Below are 24,747 nucleotides of genomic sequence, written 5' to 3'. Positions count from 1 at the left end.
CTGAATCTAGATGAACAATAGTTTAAGAGGAGCACTCGGCCATGATATGAGATTGTGATGTTAGTGCGAATATGAAGATGATGAACTTGAATAAGAAATATTCGGCTAGCATGATAAGTATGAATTATCAAGCGGTTGAGATAATTGATGAGTGAAGTGGCTAATGGGGACTCTTAATGAAATTATGCTAAGGCGAATGTATCAAATGCTAAATGTGCTTATATGTGTGTGTGTGTCGTTAGTAGCTAATGGCATTCGGCATTGTTTAACTAAAATTAGAAATGAATGCTTGAAAGTTAAATATGGTCGCCCTAGTGACCAAATGCGTTAAAAGCTAATATATGGACAAATGATACTGAATAAATTGACCTTTGAAATGTATATGGTTGCCGTGTGTATGTCTCGATTGAGAAGTAAATTTGTTTGATTTAGCTCAAGATCTTAAAGGAGAGGCGTCCAACAAGGGAAATCGAAGGTCATCGAGTAGCCGACTTGGAACTATTTTACCTAACACAAGGTAAGTCATTAAGCATATATTTGGTGTTGATTTAAATGATCATAATATATATGCAATTGTGTTTAATGAATTGATGTGTAAATGAAAATGTATGTGTATGGAATGATGCCATTGTTGAATGTATAAAGGCAGCAAAATGCATAAGGTATTGGTCACGGCGCTAAGTGTGCGGGTATAAATGGACACGGTGACAAGATTGGCACTAAGTGTGCGGGTTTAAATTGTACAGCACTAAGTGTGCGAGTTTGATTCTATAGCACTAAGTGTGCGAGCTGAAAATATATAGCACTAAGTGTGCGGATTCACTATATGCTCTTGTATTACAATTGGCACTGAGTGTGGGACATTATCGAGTTAATCCCGGACAGCGAATCGGGTAAGTACCTCGAGCTCATGACGAATAGAGAATACGTTCATGCTTGGGGTTGAATTTGGTAAGCCTTAAATCTATGTGATGATTGAAATTGTATGGTTGTGCTGGAAAATGAGTTAATGTGTAAAAATGTTTCGATTATCTTGTTGTGTAGAATATGAAATGTGGATGTATGACTTGGTACGAGATTGGACCGAAAGGTCCGAGGTATTATGGTATAGATTCGATATGGACGAGTACCTAGCCTCATCTGTTGTACATGTAGTAGTAACTTTATCAGTGGATTAATGAATGCTTATGACTTACTGAGTTGTAAACTCACTCGGTGTTTTTCTTGTCACCCATTTTAGGTCTCTCGGACTCGTATTGTTTGCGTGATCGGGACCGTCGTTGGAGTCATCACACCGGCTGAAATCTTGTGGTATTGTTTTTGTTGTTGAAGAACATTTGGCATGTATAGGCTATTTTGTTTTGTTGAATCGTGGGTTGTAAACTTTAAGCCATGTGAAAATGGCCTATGCGGTCGTCGAGTGGGATGCTAGAACCTATAGCCACGAGTCTTAGAAACTTTAATTTTGATAGGGTGGCCATAATTTGTGTCATGTATGATGGATGATTAGTAAGGCCAAGGAAAGATTCATGGAATTGGCATAGTCTACTGCAGCAACTGTTGCGGACAGCAGCAGTGAGATGAGATTGAAAAATCACTAAAAATAGTAGGAGTAGAATTAAATAGTGAATAAATTATGAAATTAAACCTTTATGAATCTATTTTCATATGGACAAAACGAAACGACCATATGAGCAGTATACTGAGAGATATTAAAGTTCTCGTGAGACAGGGCCAGAACGGTTTCTGGGTCCCCTGTCGCGACTTTGATAATTTACTATAAATTATCCAGAAGGAATTAGAAGTCTTGCCTTATATGTGCAGATTCCCCTTTGGGTCTAGTTTCATTAGAAACAAACGGCATGAGCATTGAAGCTCTGTACGAGAAGATATCCAGGTCGTAATGCGCTAAGGTCAGTGTAGTTGACCCCTGTAACATGGGCGACTTTAACTAATAAACTGTACCAATTGGCCCGACCAAAAATTCTAATAATAAATCCATGGATAGATATATGAGTCTAAATTCAGGGAAAATTTACGGAATCAGTTTCCGAGTTTTGAAACTCGAGATATGATTTTTAAGGCGACAATGACGGAATTAGCTAGCCTGCCTGGAACAGCAATCGAATATTATCAAGAGAGAAATAAGGGAAATAAGCCCGGTAATACTATGTGTTCAAATCCGGTGACGGTCACGGGGTTGGGGTGTTACAAGATATGTATAAAAAAAATATCTTTCTTATTTAAAAAAGCTGAGTAAAATAGTTGTTGTAGCACCAGAAAATATAGACTTTATATGAAATAGAATAAATTTTGCAAAAGAAAGAATAACTTTATATTGTCTACAAAGTAAAGCTTCTAAACAAGTTAAGCATAAATTAAGTACTAAACATTGTACAAAAATTTTAGAAAATGAATGGGAATTTGGATGTAAACTAGTATGTCCTACTACTTATAAAAGATATATATAAAAAAGAAGAAGATATAAACTAGTTAGATGGAAACCGAAAATAGAAAATATACCGGTTATAATAAAAAGAAAAGATTTGTTAAAAGAAAAATTCTAAAAATCTAAAAAAACAAATATGTAAATGTTTTATATGTGATGAAGAAGGTCACATAGCACCAAATTGTCCTAATAAAGGGACAAGTGCAAAGAAAATAATTAAAATACTTGAAGAACAAGACTTAGAAGTATGTTTAGAAGAGGAAATAAATCATGAAGAAATATTATATGAATTAATATTAGAAATGATTCGATATAGATGAAGAAGAATATATATTTATGTTTAACATAGGAAGTAGTTCTAATAATCAATTAGAAGAAATCCCTAAATTTGAACAGAGGATATAAAATTAGGAAATATAATCGGAGAAGAAAAATACTTTTACGATAAAATAATAGAAAAATTAATAAAATTCATATTTCTAAAAAGAAATTTATAAAATATCTAAATATAAAATATGGCGTCAAAAACATATAGAAAAAATAGGTGGTAATACAGAACTAAAGATACTAGAAGAAGATTAACAAAATCCCATTATTTACTAAAGATAAGATTAAAAGGATTAAAAGAAATATCCTTAAGTTAGATATATACATTTAGGAATAATAATGATAAATATTAAAGCTTTATTTAGAAAATGTCATGATATACCAATAATAGTAGTTTTGCTCGACAAAAGATTTCAAAATCCAATAAAAGCATTTATTGGAAGAATTCAATTAAACTTACATACAGGTGTAATAGGATTTAAAGTTAAACCAAATTACTTTATATCTATTACAGATCCTCCAATAGAAGAATTTTTATGTTTAAGAATTTAGACAAAAAAATTCTGAAATTAATGATTTAGCAGAAGATTTAGCAATAAGTCGGACTTCTATTAATGAATATACTAATACAGCAGAAGCAGAAATCAAAGAGATTAATAATAAAATTATTGAGCTCTTTGAACCTAATAAATTTACTACTGAAATACCAACAAGATTATTACATTTAAGAGATCTATCAATACCAAAAGACTGGATGTAACACCCCTATCCCGTAACCATCGCCGGAATAAGTAAGGGGCATTACCGGACTTGTAACTCATGACAGAACGGTAAAACTTTTTTTTTTTAGGATCAATCATTTGGATAAACACTAAACACAGCCAGGGATAAAATGTAAACTTCTATAGGTAAACATCCAAAAGATGCCATTTTCATATGGCTTATATACAATAGTCAAAATATCATTCTACTATATTGTCTATCCTATACATGCCATAAGCTAAGTCTAATTACATAATTGCCGTAATGGTAGATAGTGTGACGAAGTGCTGATGATCCCCGAACTGGTAGTCAGAATCCACAACCTATAAACCAAAACATGATCGAACGGAGTAAGCTTTTGTAAGCTTAGTAAGTTTTAAGCAAAACAAAGTGTTCTCATTCACTATCATTGGTCATTCATTTCAACTGTTCGATGAAGTTAATCTAGAGCTTCATCTCGAACTATAATATCAATAAACGCATCACTTGGCTGTCACATATATACTTTTGAATGATAATGACCTAGATGGTCAAATATTTCCAAAGCACATTCTTCATCAATTTTCAACTTTCAATAATCCTTTCCACTTGTTCATAATCACATCCATATTTTTAAGTATTCCAACATGACAAGCACTAAATTACCGTAGGCACATAAAGAACCAAACATATTCCTTATCACATATACGTAAGCTTACAAAACATAATCCTTACCTTGTCTTGGCACATCCAAATTTAACCCAACCCATACTCAAATCATAAGGCTTTTGGGCAGAATATGCACTAATACATAAGAATATTTCATCACATACTTCATTATACAAGCATACCATTACCAATTAGATCATTCTCATATTTGGAGTTATAATATTAATCACATTTACCTACCTCTTTGATACTGATAATTCACCTAGAAATCACTCCACCGATGAGTAAGTAATACGTACCTGAACGTCTTAAATACATAATACTTATTTGATGGTAACTTATTGCAGATACTCAATACCAAAGTCTTACTTGAATCCTAGCATTTAGCCGTCGGGTCTTTAAAGCTCTGATATAGTACGAGCACGAAGCCTACGGACATTAATCAGGATAATATTCTCGCATAAAGCCTGCGGGGTTTTAACCCGGATATAGTATTGACACAAATGCCCTTCGAGACTTATCACATTTATACACTTTCACATCCATCACATTGGCCATTCGGCCTTATCACATATATACACCTTCACATCCATCACATCGGCCATTAGGTCTTATCTCATATATACACTTTCACATTCATCACATTGGCCATTAGGTCTTATCTCATATATACACTTTCACATTCATCACCTTGGCCATTCGGCCTTATCACATATATACACTTTCACATTCATCACGTTGGCCACTCGGCCTTATCACATATATACACTTTCACATTCATCACATTGGCCATTCGGCCTTATCACATATATACACTTTCACATTCATCACATCGGCCATTAGGCCTTATCACATATACACACTTTCACATTCATCACATTGGCCATTCGGCCATATCACATATATACACTTTCACATTCATCACATCGGCCATTAGGCCTTATCACATATACACACCTTGTACATCAATTTCATCATAACAAAATTGACTAGGTATACTAGTCATTTACGGCTTATAACTTCACTTTAATACGGATTTGGTACTTTGATTACCAATATTTAATCGATAGCTTATAAGCAACTCAAATAGTTTTATTAAGGTTTACAACATAATCACAAATTCAGCACAAGCTGTTTTTCCTGAGCAGCAGTCATTAAATTATTCGTAAATGGAGCTACGAAACTCCAAATGAAGTGCCGTTAATTTTCCCTGAAAATAGACTCATACATATTTTATCCAACAAATTTTCAGAATTTTTGGTTTGGCCAATCAATGCCATATTTTTCTTCAAGTTTCCACTATTTCACTGTTTGACTATGCTGACCACTCTTCACTACGAATCAAATTTCTCATTGTACAAAATTCAAAATATGTTCTAGTTTATTTCATTTGAAACTAGACTAACTAAGGCATCTAGAATATAAATTTTTTATTTTAAAAATTCTTGTACAATTTATAATGATTTTCTAAAAACAGAATAGAGGATTACAGTGTCATTCTGTACTGTCTCACACAACTTTAAATATCTCATTATCGGAAATTCCTTTGCTTACATGGTTTCTTTTATAAGAAACTAGACTCATTAAGCTTTAATTTCATGTTTCATTCAGCCTCTAATTCAAGTCCATAAATTTATGGTGATTTTCTAAAGTCACGTTACTGCTGTTGTCCTAAACAGACTATTTCAAATTACACTTAAATTCCCAAGCTCAAACACTTAAGAACTTACCATTTGAGCTTAGAACATAACATGGCCACATCATATCTTATTAAATCAACTCATCATGTCCTATTATGATTGAATTTACTCAACGTTTAATCACTTAAAACTTACCTCGGAAGTGGTCGACGACTAGATATCCACGGCTATTCGTTTACTTTCTCTTTATCCAAAATTGCCCCTCTATGCTTTTGAGTCTAATTAACAAAATTTAAACTATTTTAATCACCTTGTTATATCATTAAAAACAACAAGGTAAATCTTCTCAATGAAACTCATACATAAGGCAACACCTCGATACATCTGCACACATTCGGTATTTCATAAAAACCATCCCAAATACATTTACCTAGGTATCACCATGTCGTCTTATATACATATACTAGTTTTGTGGTCAATTTTACCGATGACCTATGCATATAACTAATTACACCTTTAATAATATTCACAAAGCCGATTATCCACATGACTACCTTAGCATATTATTAGTTAGCTTCTTATCCAAATTTGCCATAAAGAAAATTAACTCATATACCCTCAAGTGCATAAGCAATTGCATCCAAAGGACACTTTAAATGCATGTTATGAAAGTAACCGAATGCATATATATTTATACCAAGACATCATATACTTCAAAACCAACTATCAAGGCATAAAGCCGAACCTTCAAAATCAATTATCAATACACGTTCAAACATGCCCTCCTACAAATATACAAGTTCTCCCTTGGTTAAACTAAATCATGCTTTAAGGTTTAACACATTTAACCATTAGAGAGTTAATCAAATTAGCATTCAATTATTCTATACACCCACCATTAACCGAATCTCATTTAATCAAATTTATTTATTGACAATTTCATCACATTCGGTCATTGGTAATTTAATCCTATAAAGAGTCAAATTTTACTTCAATTCACTAAGGTAAGGTTATTATAATTTAACCTCTATTTCCGAATGCCCCCTTCTCCATAAAACCATCAAATTTTCAAATTATAATAGGTTCATAACTCATTTAACCACTAATTCCATGCCAAGCATAAAAGGCCATGGGTTTTACACCTAACTTACAAGACCATAAAACATAAAGGTTTAATGTTCATCTTTAACACAATTACCACACTTCAAACTAAATTTTCAGCTTCATATATCCCACACAGATTTTTTTTCCATGCTCAATTTTCATGGCGAATGAAATTATGCCCTAATTCATGAACTTAAACAACATTGGCCAACTTTCCAAGCTCATTTGAGCCATCAAGCACATTTAGTTTGTTCATACTCAACTAGAATCAATTATCCTCCCAAAATCATCAAACATACAAAATATACCCCATTAAGCTCATGACCGATTGCTACATGCTTCATGAACACAAAAATTTTCACATGGGTCTTGTTGCAAGCTTCAAAACCAACCAAAATTCACAACTTTTCAAAGAAAATAACATGAACCTTACCTTATTTGAAGCCTCCTTTTGCCGAATGCCCTAAGCTCAAAGGTGTCTATTTTCTTTCTCAACTCACGGCAAGAAGAAGAAGAAATGGCCTTGTTATTTTCACCTCAAACATGTTTTATTCATTTATTTCATTAACTTTTATTATTTCTATTTTATGAAACCATTTTCTTTAATATAAAAAATATATTATTAACATTATTTACTAACATACAAAGCACAAAATGCCAAAATGTGTCATTCATGCCCATCCTTGCCGTCCACTACCAAGAAAAAGGAATGTTTGACATGCAAGTCCCTCATGCTTCAAACCATGCAATTTTAGCCACTTCCAATTAACCTATGATATTTTCAAGATTTTTCACATAAGCCCTTTTATTTATTTCACATCCAAATGAAAAAATTTAAAGCATGAAATTTTCACACATACTTATTCATAAATAATAAGCATAAAATATAACAATTAATTATTTTTGTGACTCGGTTTTGTGGTCCCGAAACCACTTTCCGACTAGGGTCAAATTAGGGGTGTCACAACGGATGATAGAAAAGATAAGTATTGCAAGTACTTCTAAACCTATAAATACTATAGAATATATGTCGTCTGGAGATAAATTATATTTTAAAAATACTGTAATAAAAAATACAAATGATAATTTAGTTTTACCCTCAAATACTCAAATAGAGGAAGATGAGGAAAATACAAATACAAGTTCTATACCCTCTACACCAATAGGAATGAAAACAGTTCATATTCCTATTTTTCCTACAGAACCAAATAGAAATTCTAGAAACACTAGAATGGAAGAAATACAAATTTTAATAATTATTCAACAAATGAAAATTGGAATAAGTGATGTAATTACATTTTCAAATTTCCAATCCAGGAAATATTATACATATATTGAAATTACGTTTCAATTTAGAGAAGTATTCCTTGCATGCTTTATTAGATACAGGAACTACAACTAGTAGTTGCAGAAAGAATGCCATTCCTGTAGAAAAATAGGAACCTATGAAACATCTAATAAAAACAATAGGAACAGATGGTAATGAAATCATAATCCAATATAAAGCTAGATATGTACCAATCTACATAAATAATGTAAGATTTGTGATACCCAAAATATTTTGTTTTCCTGCAATGCATGGAGATATATTATTAAGAATAATTTTATATACCAACATTTACCATTTTCTATTGATAAAATTTAATTATATTATCGAGAGAAAAAACTTCAGAGAAATACCATTAGTAGAAAATCATAAATTTGTGTGTGATAAAATTCTACACCAACAAGAAAAGAATAAATTAAACAACTTGAAACAAATCATTGGTTGTTTGAAATATTAGAAAATAATTTTAGCGAAGAACTATTAAAATTATGGCAAAATAGCCCTAGATATTGTGAAATTAAATTGGAAAATCCCAATAAAATTATTAGAGTTAAACCAATGATCTATACTAAAGAAGATATAGATGAATTTGATATACAAATTAAAGAATTATTAGAAAAGGATTAATAAAAAAACTAATAGTCCATATTCTAGTCTAGCTTTTATGGTTAGAAATCATACGAAATAAAAAGAGGAAAAGCTAGAATGGTTATTAATTATAAAAGATTAAATCAAAATATTATTTTTTATGAATATTTTATTCTAAGAAAGGATGTTTTAATTAATCAAGCTAAACAAGCAAAATATTTCAATAAATTTGATTGTAAATCGGGATTTTGATGAATCATGCTAACTGAAGACTCTAAACCTTTGACAACTTTTAGTGCTCCTAATGGACATTATTAATAGAGAGTAATGACATTTGGATTATGTAATGCACCACAAATCTTTCAAAATCGATGGATTCTATATTTAATAAATATCAAAAATTTGTGTAGTCTATATAGATAATATTTTAATATTTTCAGATGCATTAGAAAAACATAGAAAACACTTAAATATCATTTCTCAAGAATTTATAAAACATGGAATCATATTAAGCCCTAAGAAAATAGAGTTAAAAAAATAGAAATAGAATTTTTAGGATTAAAATTATATTCAAATGGTCTTAAACTACAAGATCATATTATTGTAAAAATAAAAGATTTTCCTGAAAGTATTGAAGATAAAAACAGCTTCAACAATTTTTGGGAATTATTAATTATGGAAGAAATTTCTTTCCTAACTTATCTGAAAAAATAGATGAGTTATATGAAAAATTAAAAAATGATAAACCTTTTATCTAGTCTAAAAAGACTCAAAATTAAAAAAATATAAAATCTAAAATAAATCATATTCCAAAAGAATATTTACCTAAACAATATGATAAATTAATTTTAGAAACAGATGCCTCACAAAATCATTGGGGTTATATTTTAAAAGCTAAAACAATAAATAATGAAGAATTAATATGTGGATATAATTCAGGAAAATTTAAACCAAACGAAATTAATTATGTTATATATGAAAAAGAATTATTAGCAATAAAGAAGGAATAAAAACTTTCTTATACATTTAGCACCTGAAAAATTATTATAAAACGATAATCGAGCGTTAAACAATTCATTAGTAACAAAAGTTTGGAAACTATACTTAGAAGAATTAGATGGTACAATGAATTATATACTTTTAATTTTGAAGTTTTATATATAAAAGAAACTGATAATATTGTTGTTGATTATCTTAGCAAGCCTTATGGATAGAGGTAAAAAACCTCTAGAAAAAGTTGGTGAATGGACTACTGTCCATAAAAGACCTAACAAAGGAAAAACAACAAATCTTAATCAAGAATTTGTGACGATACCTGCACAAGCATCTTTTTATCCTAATCAAGGATATTATATTCTATATCCAATAGTAAGACAACAAGTTAGAATTCATTTATCATTTACACCAAAAATGGTAAGTCAATTCCCATAGTCCCAAGATCCAAACTCAGCATATCAAGCCAGTTATGCTGAAATAATAAAAGGAGCAGAAAATTTGTTGAAACAACAGCAAATTCAGAAAATAAAATATTTCTATAATTCAGGCTTATCACTAGAATTATATAAATTTATTAATGAAATATGGAAAAACCCATATTTCTAAACAAAGAGCTAATTTTAGAAGAGCCCTTACTAAGCTTTCACAATTTTTAGTTGAAAAAACAACTAAAGAAAATGAAGCTCATGATTTTTACTAAAATCTATTTTATATAGAGATTGGAAAGAATTAGAAATAGGTTATTTAGTTATTAAGGGATAAATAATCTTCTTGATATATTTCAGTATTTTATTAATAAAGGATCAAATAGTCCTATTATGAATAAAATATATAGGCTATGTTTATATAATAAAGCTAGAAAATTTTTACCAAGGAAAATTTTTACAAAAAGAAATGGAGTTATTTGCAAATAGCAAGCTCAATTTTAAAAAGTTTTTTCAGAGTATTTTCTACAAGCTTATGTTTTTACTAATGATTTAGATGAAAATTTTCTACTATAAAATTTAGACTTGATCATGAACCATTTGATATAAGCAATATTGAATAGGATTTTGTTAAAGAAATAATAGTTCAAAATTTCTCTTCTCATTTATTAAAAGATTTTCTGCATTAATTAAATTTATATTATTACGCATGATATATGACGACGATTTTTACTATTATTTTTATCTTGAATTTAGTAGTCTTATTGGTATAGCTAAAAAGAAGAAATTTATTAGGCATATCAAATTTAGATTATTCAAAAAATATTTGGAAGTCCAAAACTTTCAGTAGTCAAAAAAGACAAAGGACACTTGACAAAAAACATTGACAAGTGTTATAATAATCCCAGTTATTATCAAATCCAAACAGGGATAGATCTAATGACCAAAGCCCAATATTTACTTCAACAAAAAACTTACAAGTTCTAGACTGATGGAAGAAGAATATTGGCTTATGATACTGGAATTGGAAACATCTAGGAAGAAAGAGACAAAGAATCCGTGCAACTATTAAAAATGATAGCTGACATGGAGATTGATGATTTTCCATCACATGTAATACAAGAAATCAAGAACAAGTGGGAAACTTGGAACTCACCAAGACTTTCAATAGATTTATTACATCTAGATGAAATAGAGTTAATGAATCTAGATAATATTCAAGAAGGATAAAGCCAAACAAGGAAGCCACGTGAAATAATGACAGCCAAGAAAGGAATTTGAAGTACCAGATATTAAAGTTTGGAGACAACCTAAAGAAAAAGGCATCCATATACAAACAAAAAAGATTGAAATGTGGAAGCAACCATCAATGAAGTGACAAGACAAAAGAAAAGCTACGTGGAAGCAACCATCAATTCATCATTAACGAGACATCATCCTTATCAGAAACACAGTGCAGGATTCAAAGAAAAATGAAATAGAGTTTAAGAATTCTCTTATAAATAGAGATAGAGGAAGCCTAAAGTAGGCATCGAAAAATAGTTTAGAAATCTTTCTTTTTACTTTTCATTCACCATCCTCTCTTTGTAAAAACTTTTTCTTTACTAAATCTTATCTTTTACCTTCAGCATCCTCTTTTGTTGTAATTGGTATCAAAGCTTCGGTGTAATGATACTTGGAGAAATAAAATCGTAGTATTCATTGTAAGTTCTTATCTTTTATTTACAATTCCATTTATTTCATGATTATTTATCTTAAAACCCATATATCTGTTATTCTGTCTTACTATTGCATGTTTATGTCTGTGTGAAACTTAAGGCCTTTGAAAGTAAAGACATGAAAAGATAACGGAAGGTTTTAGGTACCAAAGATAAATTTCATGGAAGAAATTGATTGTCTATATAAAGATAAAATTTGGAATCATGCTATGCATATTGACTCTAAAAATGAAAATAATATTTCAGCTCTAAGTAAAGGTTTTAATAGTTTAATGAATATTACTTCTATATATTTTCATAAATTATAGAATAAAGTAAGTAAAATAGAACAACAAGTAAATAATCTAGGAGAGGTTACAGAATTAGATTTGAATAACAAATCCAAAGAAATCTTATCGATGTTAATAGTAAATTAGGACAAGTTCTTGTTAATAAAATATAGAACAATAAATAGATTTAGGACCTTATTATTATGGAAATAGTAATATAATATTAACTTTATCTAAGGAAGAAGAAACTTCTTCAAAAGAATCATCTTCTACAAACAAAAAACATGAAAAAAGAAAATATACTCATCAACAAGAATATGATTTCCAATCAAATAAACAACTTATAGAACATTGGAAGTATAAATTCAGTAACAGTTTTGATAAAAATGAAAAGAGTTGAATATTTAAAATCTCTAAAACAGCTTGTACATGTTCAACATGCTCATTTAAAGACATAAGAGTAAATTAGAATGTCATCAAAATAAACAACTACAAACTTAGCTAAAAAAGGTCTTAAGACGTGGTTTATCAACCTCATAAATGTACTAGGGGCGTAAGTTAAGTCAAAGGCTATAACCAACCATTCACACAATCTGGATTTAGTTTTGAAAGCGATTTTCCAGTCATCCATTTCTTTGATGTGTATTTGGTGATATCTACTCTTAAAATCAATTTTCATAAAAATACATGCACCATAAAGTTCATCAAGCATGTCATCCAACCAAGGTATGGTACTTAATAGTAATGCGATTAATAAGCCTACAATCTACACACATACAAAATGTACCATTATTTTTGGGCACCAATAAAACCAAAACTGCACAAGGGCTCAAACTCTCTCGAATGTGTCCTTTCTATAAAGCTCTTCCACTTTTCGTTGCAACTCCTTTAGCTTTTTGAGATTGCTTCGATAAGTTGGTTGGTTTGGAATCATCGAGCCAAGGATCAAATCAATTTGATGCTCAATACCTCACAAAGGTAGTAAACCTTTAAGAGCATCATTAAATACATCATCGTATTCCTGCAACAAGGAAACAAACACACTAGGCAAAGGTTAGAAAATGATAAGTAATTTTGCCTAAAATACATTAGAATACAAGGTTGTTTGCTTGGTAAGGCTTTTCTCACATCTTTTGTACTCGCATAAAAATTTTGATGCACTCTTTTTTCTCACAAGATGATTCATTCACTAGTGGGCCATTATTTGGTCTTTTGTTACTCATGGCCTCTTTTCTATTAACCTTTTTTTTACCTTACTACCTTGAACCCTTTCACAGAATTTAATCATTTTCACTTGGCCATTGTACACACCTTTGGGATCCAAAGGGGTTAAGTATCTACTCAATTTGCCATGGTAGATGACCTCTCGATCAAATTGCCATGGTCTCTTCAATAGTAAATGAGCAGCATGCATTGGGACTACATGACATTAACATCATCAGTATAATTTCCAATTTTAAAAGTGACAGTACATTGTTTTACCACTTTTACCTTGGATCCTTCATTAAGCCATTAGAGATGATATGACTTAGGGTGTTTTTAAAAAGGTAATGAGAGAGAGTCCACCAAAAAACTACTTAGCATATTGTCACAGTTGCCACTATTAATGATGAGTGACCATAGTTCCTTTTATCAGACACCGGGAGTAGAAGATGTTATTTCGTTGCTCATCAAAATCATCCCTTGCTTGGATATTGAGGGTGTGTCGCACAACAATGCAATTGGACTTTAAAAGATCCTCACTATCAGTAGGAGGTTCCAACACCTCCTCGTCATCATCTTCAATCAAAGCAGGCATATTGGGATTTTTCGAATTAGAATTGGAAATATACTCTCCATTATCTTGAACAAGCATAATTCATTTATTTGGACACTCATTGTGTTAGAAGTGGTTACCTCTAGTACTAGTGCAGGAATTGTTTCGCGGAAAAGAAGAGGGGAAGTGGAAATAGGGTTATCTAGTTAGGATGTGGGTAGATTTGATACTGCAGTTTTGTTTTTTTAGGGTTTAAGTTTCTTGTTCTTTAGGTTAGTAAATAAGCTAGGTGTTAGGTTGAGATATTAGCAGGCACCGTTTGGTTGCCCATTAGGTGATGTACAGCTGTTAAAGCTATGCTTTTAGGGTTTTTTTATAAAAATAACCTAAAAAATAATTAATTACTTAAATGAACTTTTTTTGATAAAATATGAAAATAACTCAAAATTTATAGTAAAAGTTGGTGGAGTCAAATTGTTTGGCGCCACCAACATGCCACCTCAATGGTCTGCATTAAAAAATCATTTTTTTGGTGGAGCCATGTATAATGAAACCACTTGTATAAATATTAGGGAAATACTGTTATTTTTGAAAGTATCGAGGCTTAAGCAATTTTACATTTTCTGGTGGAGCCAAATAAATTGGAGCCACTAGATTCCAAAACACTAACCTGTTCTACCTATTTACCTATTGAAATAGCCTAAATTTTTTATTTTTTTTTCATTCGATACTTTTTTGGTTCTTTGTACTTTTCATTTTTTTATTTTTAAGTTTTTATATTTACTTTTTAAGTTTTTTTATTTGTCATTTATTTATTTTATTTATTTGTTTATTATTGGTTTTATAAAATTTTAAATGTATATTTAAATGTTTTATAATATTTTTTAAAATTTTAAATATATTTTAAATTTAAATATTATTTTTAAATTCTTAATATTATTTTTAATATTATAAAACATTTAAAATATATTATTTTTAAAGATATGACCTTTCAAATTTATTATTTGTTTTATAATACTTTAAATGTATATTTTAAAATTTTAAATATATATTTTAATTTTAAATATAATTTTAAATTATTTTTTAAATAATGATTTTTAAAAATTATTTTAAAGATATTCAAACATTTTTCAAAATTCTATTTAAAATTTTAAAAATAATATTTTATTTTAAAAAAGTGAAAATTGAATTGATTGGAAAAATATAAAAATAATTAATTTGTTAAAAAAGATTAAAATTTATTATAAAATTTATATATATTAAAAATATATATTAGAAAATTAAAATATATATTATAAATGGTCATATTGTGTCAAGGACATCGATATGACTAGTCATTAACAATTGTTAGTTAAAAGAAAAAGAAAAGAAGAAGAACATCCTATTTAAGAAGAGGTGGGGTTTGGTCCCCCCTTCATATTTTTTGTAGAAGGAAGGAAAAAAGATGGAGAAAAAAGTAAGTTATTTATAGTTTTTATTTTATATTTTTATATTTTATAGTTATTATAATATAATAATTAATTTAATTTAATTTATGTAATTTTTTAAACTATGCATATATTAAAATATCTTTTGGAGCAAATACGGATCACACTTCATCGAGGATCAACAAAACAGTAAAATTAATTATAAATTAAAATTAAAAAAATTATTTTGATTGCATGAAACTGATCTCTATTTGGTTATCATTATCCCCCTTTTAACTCCTTTTTGCGTGAAATTGATCTCCGTTTTAGTTATAATTTTTTTAAAATTTATGACACATTCATAAATTTATATATTATTTTTAATACAACGACTTTTCTACTTAATTTTGAATTATTCTTGTGCTTGGTTTCATTTGTTGGGTACAAAAAGTTGCATTTGTCTTTAACGAGTGAATATATATATTTTATAAAAGTTCTTGTATGTAAGATAAATTTTCAAGTTTGAATATGCCTAGTTTATATTATACATTATCGTAGAACTCTATGTATTATTATAGATATCAATTCAATAAAAATAAGTCTTTTTTATTTTTATATTTACTCATACCACTTATGGTTTTTAGTACATTATTTTTTTATACTTTTGTAGTTATATGGTTGCCCTTTGTTTTAATGCTTAACTATGATTAGGACATAAATAATCACATTTGACCTCTACGTGTTATTATTAATATTTTATGACAAATCTTCATTCTATTATTAATATTTTATTACTCATTTAAATTAACTTAAATAAAGAGTACGGAGAATGGCTACGTTGGTATAGTATAAGTGTGATATTTTTTTTCTCTACCTTTCATTTTTTCTCTTCAATATATAATTTTATGTTTAAATTATATAGATAATTGATTTATCACATTTTTATAAAAACTTTACCATACAGGATAGGTATCAAGTTTTAAGGTTGCGGTTTCATTTTCCTAAGTACGACCCGGACGAGTGGATCATGCCATACTTACAGTTGGCGGGATTTGGGGACGTTGTATTAATCCGAAGGTTTGACCTGAGGGTGAACTTAATATCCGCTTTGGTTGAGTGGTGGTGTACGAAGACCCACACCTTCATTATGCCATGCAGAGAGTGCACTATCACATTGGAAGATGTCGCAATGCAACTTGGGTTACGAGTTGGCGGTGCTGTGGTCACGGGCCGAAGAAAAGTGTTGGAACCTTTAATACTATGCCACAGATTGTTCGGACGGTCCCCTAGTGATAGGGAACATAATTTCACATGCTTGACACTGGCATGGTTGAAAGCAAATTTTAAGAAGTTATCAAGCACTGCCATTGAGCACGAGATGGTGTGTGCTGCTCAAGCATATCTTATGCAGCTGATCGGGGGTACTTATGCCGAACAACACGTCTAATAGGGTCCACTTAAAGTACTTTCTTCTATTGGAAGATTTCTTTTGTGCCAGTATTTACAGCTAGGGATCAACAGCGTTGGCCATATTGTACCATGAGCTTTGTCGAGCAACAAAACATGGGGTTAGTAACATGGTTGATTGTCCAGGTCTGCTGCAGTCTTAGGCTCTATACAGGATGTAACAGCCCGGTTTTAGCTAAATCAAAATAGTGATTTTGAAACCATAAATCCGAGGTCGTAAAATTATTTTAATATTATTTTTGGTGTTTACAGCATGTGATTATATACGTGTGAAAGTTTCATGTAATAATTTTATCGTTTAAGTGGTTAATTTGACTGAATGACTAAATCGCGTAAAATGCAAAAGTTCAATCTATATGTTAAAAGTGTCTAATTTCTATGAGGCATTAAATGAGAGGTCCTTATGTTGATATTAGACCATTGATTGTGATAATGGACATTTATGGACATGCATTATAAAATTTTTAAGTTAATTTATTAAGGGTAAATAGGTAAATGGAAAATTAAGTTAATAAATCATAACAAAACATGATTTTTATCCATCTTTCATGCATTAGCAAAATTTTGGAAGAGAAAAGCATCATCTTATGCTCATCTAGGGTTCGGCTCTTTGAATCTTTGATTAAGGTATGTATTTTGCTCGGTTTTTTATGATTTCTACGTTTCTATGATCATTGCTTTGAGTACTAGCTAGCCCGTACCCTAATTTTTGAATTTTTTGGTGATTTGAAAATTTTCATTGATGAATTAATGAGTTTTATGATGTTTGATGGTGAAATGTGAAAGCTTGGTGCTTGCTATACATGTTTTGTAAAGTGATTTTGAGTAAAAATGCATATTAAGGATTAAATAGAGAAAAGTGTAAATTGAGGGGCTAAATTGTGAAATAAATGAAATTTTTGTGTTGCTAGGAGTCTCTAGGAAATTCGGCTAACCAAGGGTCTTCTTGAAATTTGAGTAAATTGTGTTTTTATGAAATAGGGACTAAATTGTATGAAATGTAAAACTTTAGGGGCTAAAGTGTAACAATGCTCAAATAGGTATTTTTGGATGAAATTGAATGAAATGGTGATTAATTGGGTTAATTTTGAATACATATAGATCAAGAAAAGAGGAACTCGAACTTAGATCGAGGCAAAGACAAAGTACTCGACTAATCGACTAGTTCAGTCGTTTTTACATTCGAGGTAAGTTCATACATGATAAACATTGTTACAATTATATTTTGAATGATTTAATATTGTATAAATTGTATTTATGAGACTACGGTTGAGAATGACGACAAACTGACTATGTTTGGCACTTAGTGTACGTTTTGAGATAGCTTCGGCTATATATATATAGCACTTAGTGTGCGAGTTGGAATAGCTTCGGCTATATATGGCACTAAGTGTGCGATAATGAGATAGCTTCGGTTTAATGTGATGGCACTAAGTGTGTGATATTGTTATAGTTTTGGCTAATCATTTTTGCACTAAGTGTGCGAGTTCTTAGAGTATTGAAAGATTTTTGAATGATTTAACGTATTGAACAAAGAGATGAGAATGAAATAAATAAATACGAGAAAGTACAGGTACGTATGAAACTATAAAGCTTGATGGATTTGTTTATATATGATAAATGGTCATGGATTAGAATCGAATGATGATATGAGACTTACTAAGTGTTTATTAATTGATGATTTGTATATTATGAACTGTTGAATAAATATTTAATACGAACTTACTAAGCTATGAAGCTTACTGTATGTTATTTGTCTTTGTTTTATAGAGTACCGAAGCAAGCTTGGACATCGGGGATCATCGGGAACCATCATCACACTATTAACTACTAGTTGGTATTTTTGGATGCTTGTAAATATGGTATATGGCATGTATAGGCTAGTGAGTTAATGGTATGTTTTGAGATTGATATAGCCATGTGATTTAGCTTACTTTTGTTGAAAATGTTGATATGTATTTGGTCATTTAAGTTGGCTTAATTATGTGATGTATATGAGTTATCTTGTGTTTTGGCATGATTGCCATGGTTGTTGATATGGTTAAGTGGATGCTCATTTGGTTAATTATTAGTTGATATATTAATGCTTGAGGAATGGTATGATTTGTGGATGACAAATTAGTATGTTTGAAAAGCATGATTTGTTAGGTTTTGAATGTGGAATTGAGTAGTTCAAATGGTTGATGATAAATGGCATAATATGTGTGTGAATTGGTATGTATTGGCTACTTATAAGTGTATGGTAATGGTTCCAAATTGGTTACTATGTGTGTATGTAGGGGTGAGCAAAACTCGATTCGACTCGAAAAAATCGAAAAAAAATTCGAATTTCGAGTTAAACGAATCGAGTTATTCGAGTTAATCGAGTTATTCGAGTCAACTTGAATTTTTTTCAATTTCAATTGAATCGAGTTGAGTTTTGAATTGAATAACTCGAATAATTGAATAATTCAATATCAAACTATAATATTTTACATTTTTACCCCAAACTCTCAAACCTTTTTACTTTTCCCTTAAAACTTTTACTCCTTCCCACTTTCCCCTCAAAACTTTTACTCCCCTTCAATCCCAACCACCCAATCTACCCAAAATCCATTTCCCACTAAAATTTTACTCTCCCATTTACTTTTTCTCAAAATTTTATTCCCAAAACACTCAAAACTTTTCTTTTCCTCATAATTTTACTCCTCCCACTTTCCTCTTAAAATTTTTACTTCCTTTCAATCCCACCTCCCATCTACCCCAAATCCACCCCAATTTTTTTAATATTTTCCTCCAAAATTTTACTCTCCCTATTTACTTTCCTCAAAACTTTTATCTCCCAAAACTTTTATTTTCCCCTAAATTTTTACTTCTCACCCTATACTCTCAAATAAAAATTAAAATTATCTAAAAAATCACTAAACATAAATAGTAATAATTTTATTTATATCTACTATTTATATTATTAAATTAAATTTCACATTTTATATTATTTATATTATTGGATTGTTTAGTCATATTGAATATTTATATTAAAATTAAATTATTGATTATGCCATTAAAATATTCATGTTAAAATTTTATATTGGTATCAATTTCACATTTTATCTTTAAAATAATTTTATTAAAAATCACATTTTACATCTAATATATTTTTAATTCAAAATACATAGTGACAAGAATCTGAAGATAATTAAACAACTAAGCAAACAAAGAAGCTAACCCGTATATAAAAGATTAATAAATAAATTATGAGGTGATGAAAGTTAATAAAAATTTTAATTAAGGTGGATAAATTTTATTACGATGGGTGACAGTGGTTACAAGGACTCAAAATTATTTTTTAAAATTTAACTCGAACAAATATATTCGATTCGATTTGATTCGAATTCCATCTCACTCGACTCGATTCGAGAAAATTTCAAATAAGTTTAGGATGATAGAATAAGATTCGAAAACTCGATTAACTCAGAAATTTTCGATTCGATTCGATTCGATTCGATCGAATGCTCACCCCTATGTGTATGAGAAAAGGGTGGCAAATTGGCTTAGCAAATAGCCTATTTTTGTCCACACGGGCAGAGACATGGGCATGTGTCTTAGCCGTGTGTGACAAACGGTCATGTTACATGGTCGTGTGTCCCCTAGGGGTACCCTTTGAATTAAAGTTAGTATACCCTATAGGTTTGACACGACCTAGACACACGGGCGTGTCCATTGGCCATGTGTGGCACACGGGCTGACACATGGGCGTGTGGTTGGTCGTGTGACCCAAGTCAGTAACCTTCCTAGTTTTCCCACGGCCATGGCACATGGGCATGTCTCCAACCATGTGTCATAAGTCAGTATGTATGCCCTATTCTCACACGGCCTGTGACACGGGCGTGTTTGGTGACCGTGTGAGGCACACGACCTGTTTACATGGGCTTTGTGATCCTGAATTAAAGAAAAATTTTCTAAGTTTCCTAAAGTTTGCATATGTTATCGGTTTAGTCCCGAGCCATTTCTAAGCATGTTTTAAGGTTTCGTAGGACCTTACAAGGGACAATGTGTTTGATATGAATAGATTTTAATTATAATTGCACAAATGTATGAATTATGTTGTGATTGATCGGTACTACCTCATAACCCTATTCCGGGGACGGATACGGGTTAGGGGTGTTACATTTAATTGGTATCAAAGTTACGGTTTAGTCGATTCTAGGATTAACGTAGCGTGTGAGAGTCTAGCTATACATACCATATATATAAACTGCAATAGTGAGAGACATGGTCGTATCTCTGCTCGTGTGATTAACACTTGGGCTATTTTCCAAGACTTTATGTTACCCATAATTTCCACAATTCATTACATATATTAAGGACACATATCATGGCATCATTTTAATGATTTAAACTCCTTCATTAAGATATATTCTTAACATTTACATGTCATTATTCACGTATTTCGCATGCTCGTGCAATATTAAGTCTAGATGCAAACATCCATGACCATTAATCTTACTATTGCACCACATTTACTAATAATCTAGAATTATTCACTTATCACTTGTGTCATTAGACCTTGAGCATTCAAGTCCAATCAATTGCTATATCATGCATTTTCTCATAGCAATGACCTATTCGATTGGTCATGAAGCATTCATCATACACACATGTTATACACCAACATGCATTTTCAACAAGCATATCCACATCAAAAACATTAGGGCTTAACATGGATAAATAGGCTTACAAGCCATAATCATTATAAGCCACATCTCATGGCTATATACAATGAATCATTATAAGCCAATACATTTGGCTACTCATAACAACATCTATCTTAGAACTAAGTCCTTATACATGCCACTCACTTGGAATCGCTAGCATAAATATATTAATATTCCAACGATGATGTCTCGATAGAGTGATGCTGCCTCTGACGATTTCTAACCCCGAGCCGACTTGAAAATGCTAAGGAAATGGAAAGGAGGGAGTAATCTTTACGCTTAGTAAGCTCGCATGAAAATTAATAAGCAATGTGATACCATGCTATTTTTAAATTCTTTCTATTTATTCAAAGTCCAATCAAGCTATTTTCCTAAGTCACGGTCACTAAATTATTTGTATTCGGAGATAAGGGACTTTAAATTGAGAACCATTAATTTTTCCTAAAACTAGACTCACATATCTTCTTACCATAAAATTTTCAAAATTTTTGGTCTAGTCAATAAGTACAGTTTATTCTTTAAAGTTAACCCTATTTTTCTGTTTGGTAGTTCCGACCTCTCTTCACTATGAGTTAATTATCTCATAGTACGGACTTGGATCATGCTTTTGTCTATTTCACTTGAAACTAGACTCATTAAGGTTTTTAAGCTTATAAATTATAACTGATAATTATTTTTGTACAATTTTTAATGATTTTCTAAATTTAAGACAGGGGAGTCCGAGATCACTCTGATCCTGTTTCACAAAAATTCAAATATCTCATCATATGAGATTCCTTTTCTTACAAAATTTCCTTTATCCAAAACTAGGCTCGATAATTTTTAATTTCATATTTTACTTAGCCTCTAACTCAATTTCCACTATTTTTGGTGGATTTTCAAAGTCGGACCGCTGGTATTGTACTAATTTGTCTTTGTGCAACAGGATGATAACCATCACAAATTTGTCATAGAAATTATTCTCATAAATATCACTCATTCATTTGCACTCTTATCACAAGTCCATTTCATTTCACATGGCAAACACATGCTCATGGGTTTCAAGTACATACCTGTGCTATCTCTTAGCACAACCACTCATCCAAACATGACAATCATATACATCATACTAGTATCATCTAAGCATAGATGAGTTTATCATTTCAAGTATTTCCATTCCATTTCTCATATTAATTCCCGTTGAATTCCTCAAAATCTCGATGGATATCACATTTATCGTCAAGTCATGCAAGTGATCATTTCAAGTACGCACTCCCGCAAACCTCACTCATTACGGCGGGATTACCAGTTCAGGCTAAATCCCCTGTATTATAACTCATAGAGTGTTGTCGGGATTACCAGGCCAGGTTAAATCCCTTACAATGACATACACTCTCATAAGTTTGAATCTGAAGTACAAGTCCACGCTAAATCGGATTACCTGTCCAGGCTAAATCCTTAATGCACCCATATTCTTCGGGAGGCTCGATCACTTAAGGAACACCCGTTCGAGCTAGATCCTTTCTATATTGAGATCAACAGATTACCCGTCCGGGCTAAATCCTTTCCTGCAACACATGCAGGGTCTCATGTCATGTAAACAATGATTTATCTATCGGATATCCCTTTTTATTCAACCGGGATTTTCTCTTTTCATCAAGTATATCAATTTCTCATAATATCATTCATGTTTCCATGGTAACAATTAACATATAATACATGAAACATCAAGACACATAATACATGGTAGAAATGAAATATTTACATTTCACATAATATCAAGGCATTAGAGATATCATACAATGTCACATTAATTATGTACTTACTAATCATGTATCATTATTCTCTTGAATTTCATGCATCATTGTTTCGTATCATATTTTCACATCATGAACTCATTCCATCACCTTTCAATGTATTCACTCATGCCATTCATACAATGACAATAAGGGTTTTTTAATTTAAACAAGCGTTGTATTATTATTGATACACGAACTTACCTCGATTCCGAGTACGGCTAATTATTTCGAATTAGTCCTTAACCTTGTTCAACCTCGTTCTAAGCCCGAATCATGTTTTATTGATCTAAAATTACAAATATAGCTCATTTATTAGTCACATTATTCAAGTGTGTCAATAAATCATACTTTTACAAATGTTCATTTTGACCCCTAACTTTCACTTATTTACACTTTGGCCCCTAGGCTCGTAAAATGATTTTTATTCAATTTTCTTGCATTTTAAGCCTAGAAGAATCATTTTCATAACTATATCAGCCCCCAATTTCCACTAAATCTCCCTTTTATGACCAATTTTATAACTTTTGCAAAACGATACTTTTGGATGTTTTTATCAAAAATCACTTAGTAAAAGTCGTTCCTCTAACCATAAACATGCATAATCTACCATTAAACCTCAAAATACCAGCATGTCACTCATGGGAAAATTTTTAAACACAAACCCTAACTAAAAATAATGGTAGAAATAGGTAAATTGGGTTATCGGACTTCAAAAATGTAAAGAACATTAAAAATGGGGCTCGGGATCACTTACAAATGAGCTTGGAAGCTTGAACCAAACCCTAGCCATGGCTTCCATGATATTTTCGACTGGATGAAGAAGATGGGCATGAATTTTGGCCTATTTTCCCTTTTTATTATTTTAATTACTAAAAGACCAAAATGCCCCTAAGTTAAAAATATTCTATTTCACCCATTTCATGTCTATTTTTGTCCAAAAAATTAACCAATGGTATAATTACAATAAAAGGGCCTCCAATATAAAATTTCATATCAATTGGGCACCTCTAGCATGTAGAACTCAACTTTTGCACTTTTTACAATTTAGTCCTTTTGACCAAATTGAGTGCCCAAACGTTAAAAGTTTTGAATGATTTTTTCACGAAATCATTCTGTGAACTTTTAGGCCATAAAAATATAATAAGAATGAGTTTTCTTACGTCAGATTTGGGGTCCTGAAACCACTATTCTGACAAGGTCCTATTTCGGGATGTTACAAATGATCAGAACATGAGGTCGAGTAACACTGTAGTTAGAGGGAGACCTTCCCATAATGTTGGGAATGTGAGTGGTAGTAGAGGTGCGAGACAAGACACTGCTGCGAGATCTGTTGCTAGAGCACCTGCACGAGTCTATGTTTTTCGCGCTCGCGAAGAGGTGTCATCTCCAGATG

The 24,747-nt window shown here is 30.9% G+C and overlaps 1 protein-coding gene and 1 long non-coding RNA gene across 2 annotated transcripts; one reads left to right on the top strand and one right to left on the bottom strand.

The window, feature by feature from the left end:
- Positions 1 to 3,441: 3,441 nt before the first annotated feature.
- LOC128293877 (uncharacterized) lies at positions 3,442 to 7,475 on the bottom strand. The gene is made up of 3 exons (XR_008283994.1): positions 7,364 to 7,475; positions 6,022 to 6,104; positions 3,442 to 3,861 (listed from the first exon to the last, which is right to left on the bottom strand). It is a non-coding gene; the product is annotated as an uncharacterized LOC128293877 (long non-coding RNA).
- An 8,769-nt stretch (positions 7,476 to 16,244) lies between these two features.
- On the top strand, positions 16,245 to 16,862 carry LOC128293799 (protein MAINTENANCE OF MERISTEMS-like). The gene is made up of 2 exons (XM_053029330.1): positions 16,245 to 16,256; positions 16,380 to 16,862. Exons 1-2 carry the CDS (start codon positions 16,245 to 16,247, stop codon positions 16,860 to 16,862), a joined length of 495 nt encoding a protein of 164 aa, XP_052885290.1.
- Positions 16,863 to 24,747: the final 7,885 nt, after the last annotated feature.

This window comes from Gossypium arboreum, chromosome 6 (assembly GCF_025698485.1).
Source record: "Gossypium arboreum isolate Shixiya-1 chromosome 6, ASM2569848v2, whole genome shotgun sequence".
NCBI lineage: Eukaryota > Viridiplantae > Streptophyta > Magnoliopsida > Malvales > Malvaceae > Gossypium > Gossypium arboreum.
This window is presented reverse-complemented; position numbering and strand designations above follow the sequence as displayed.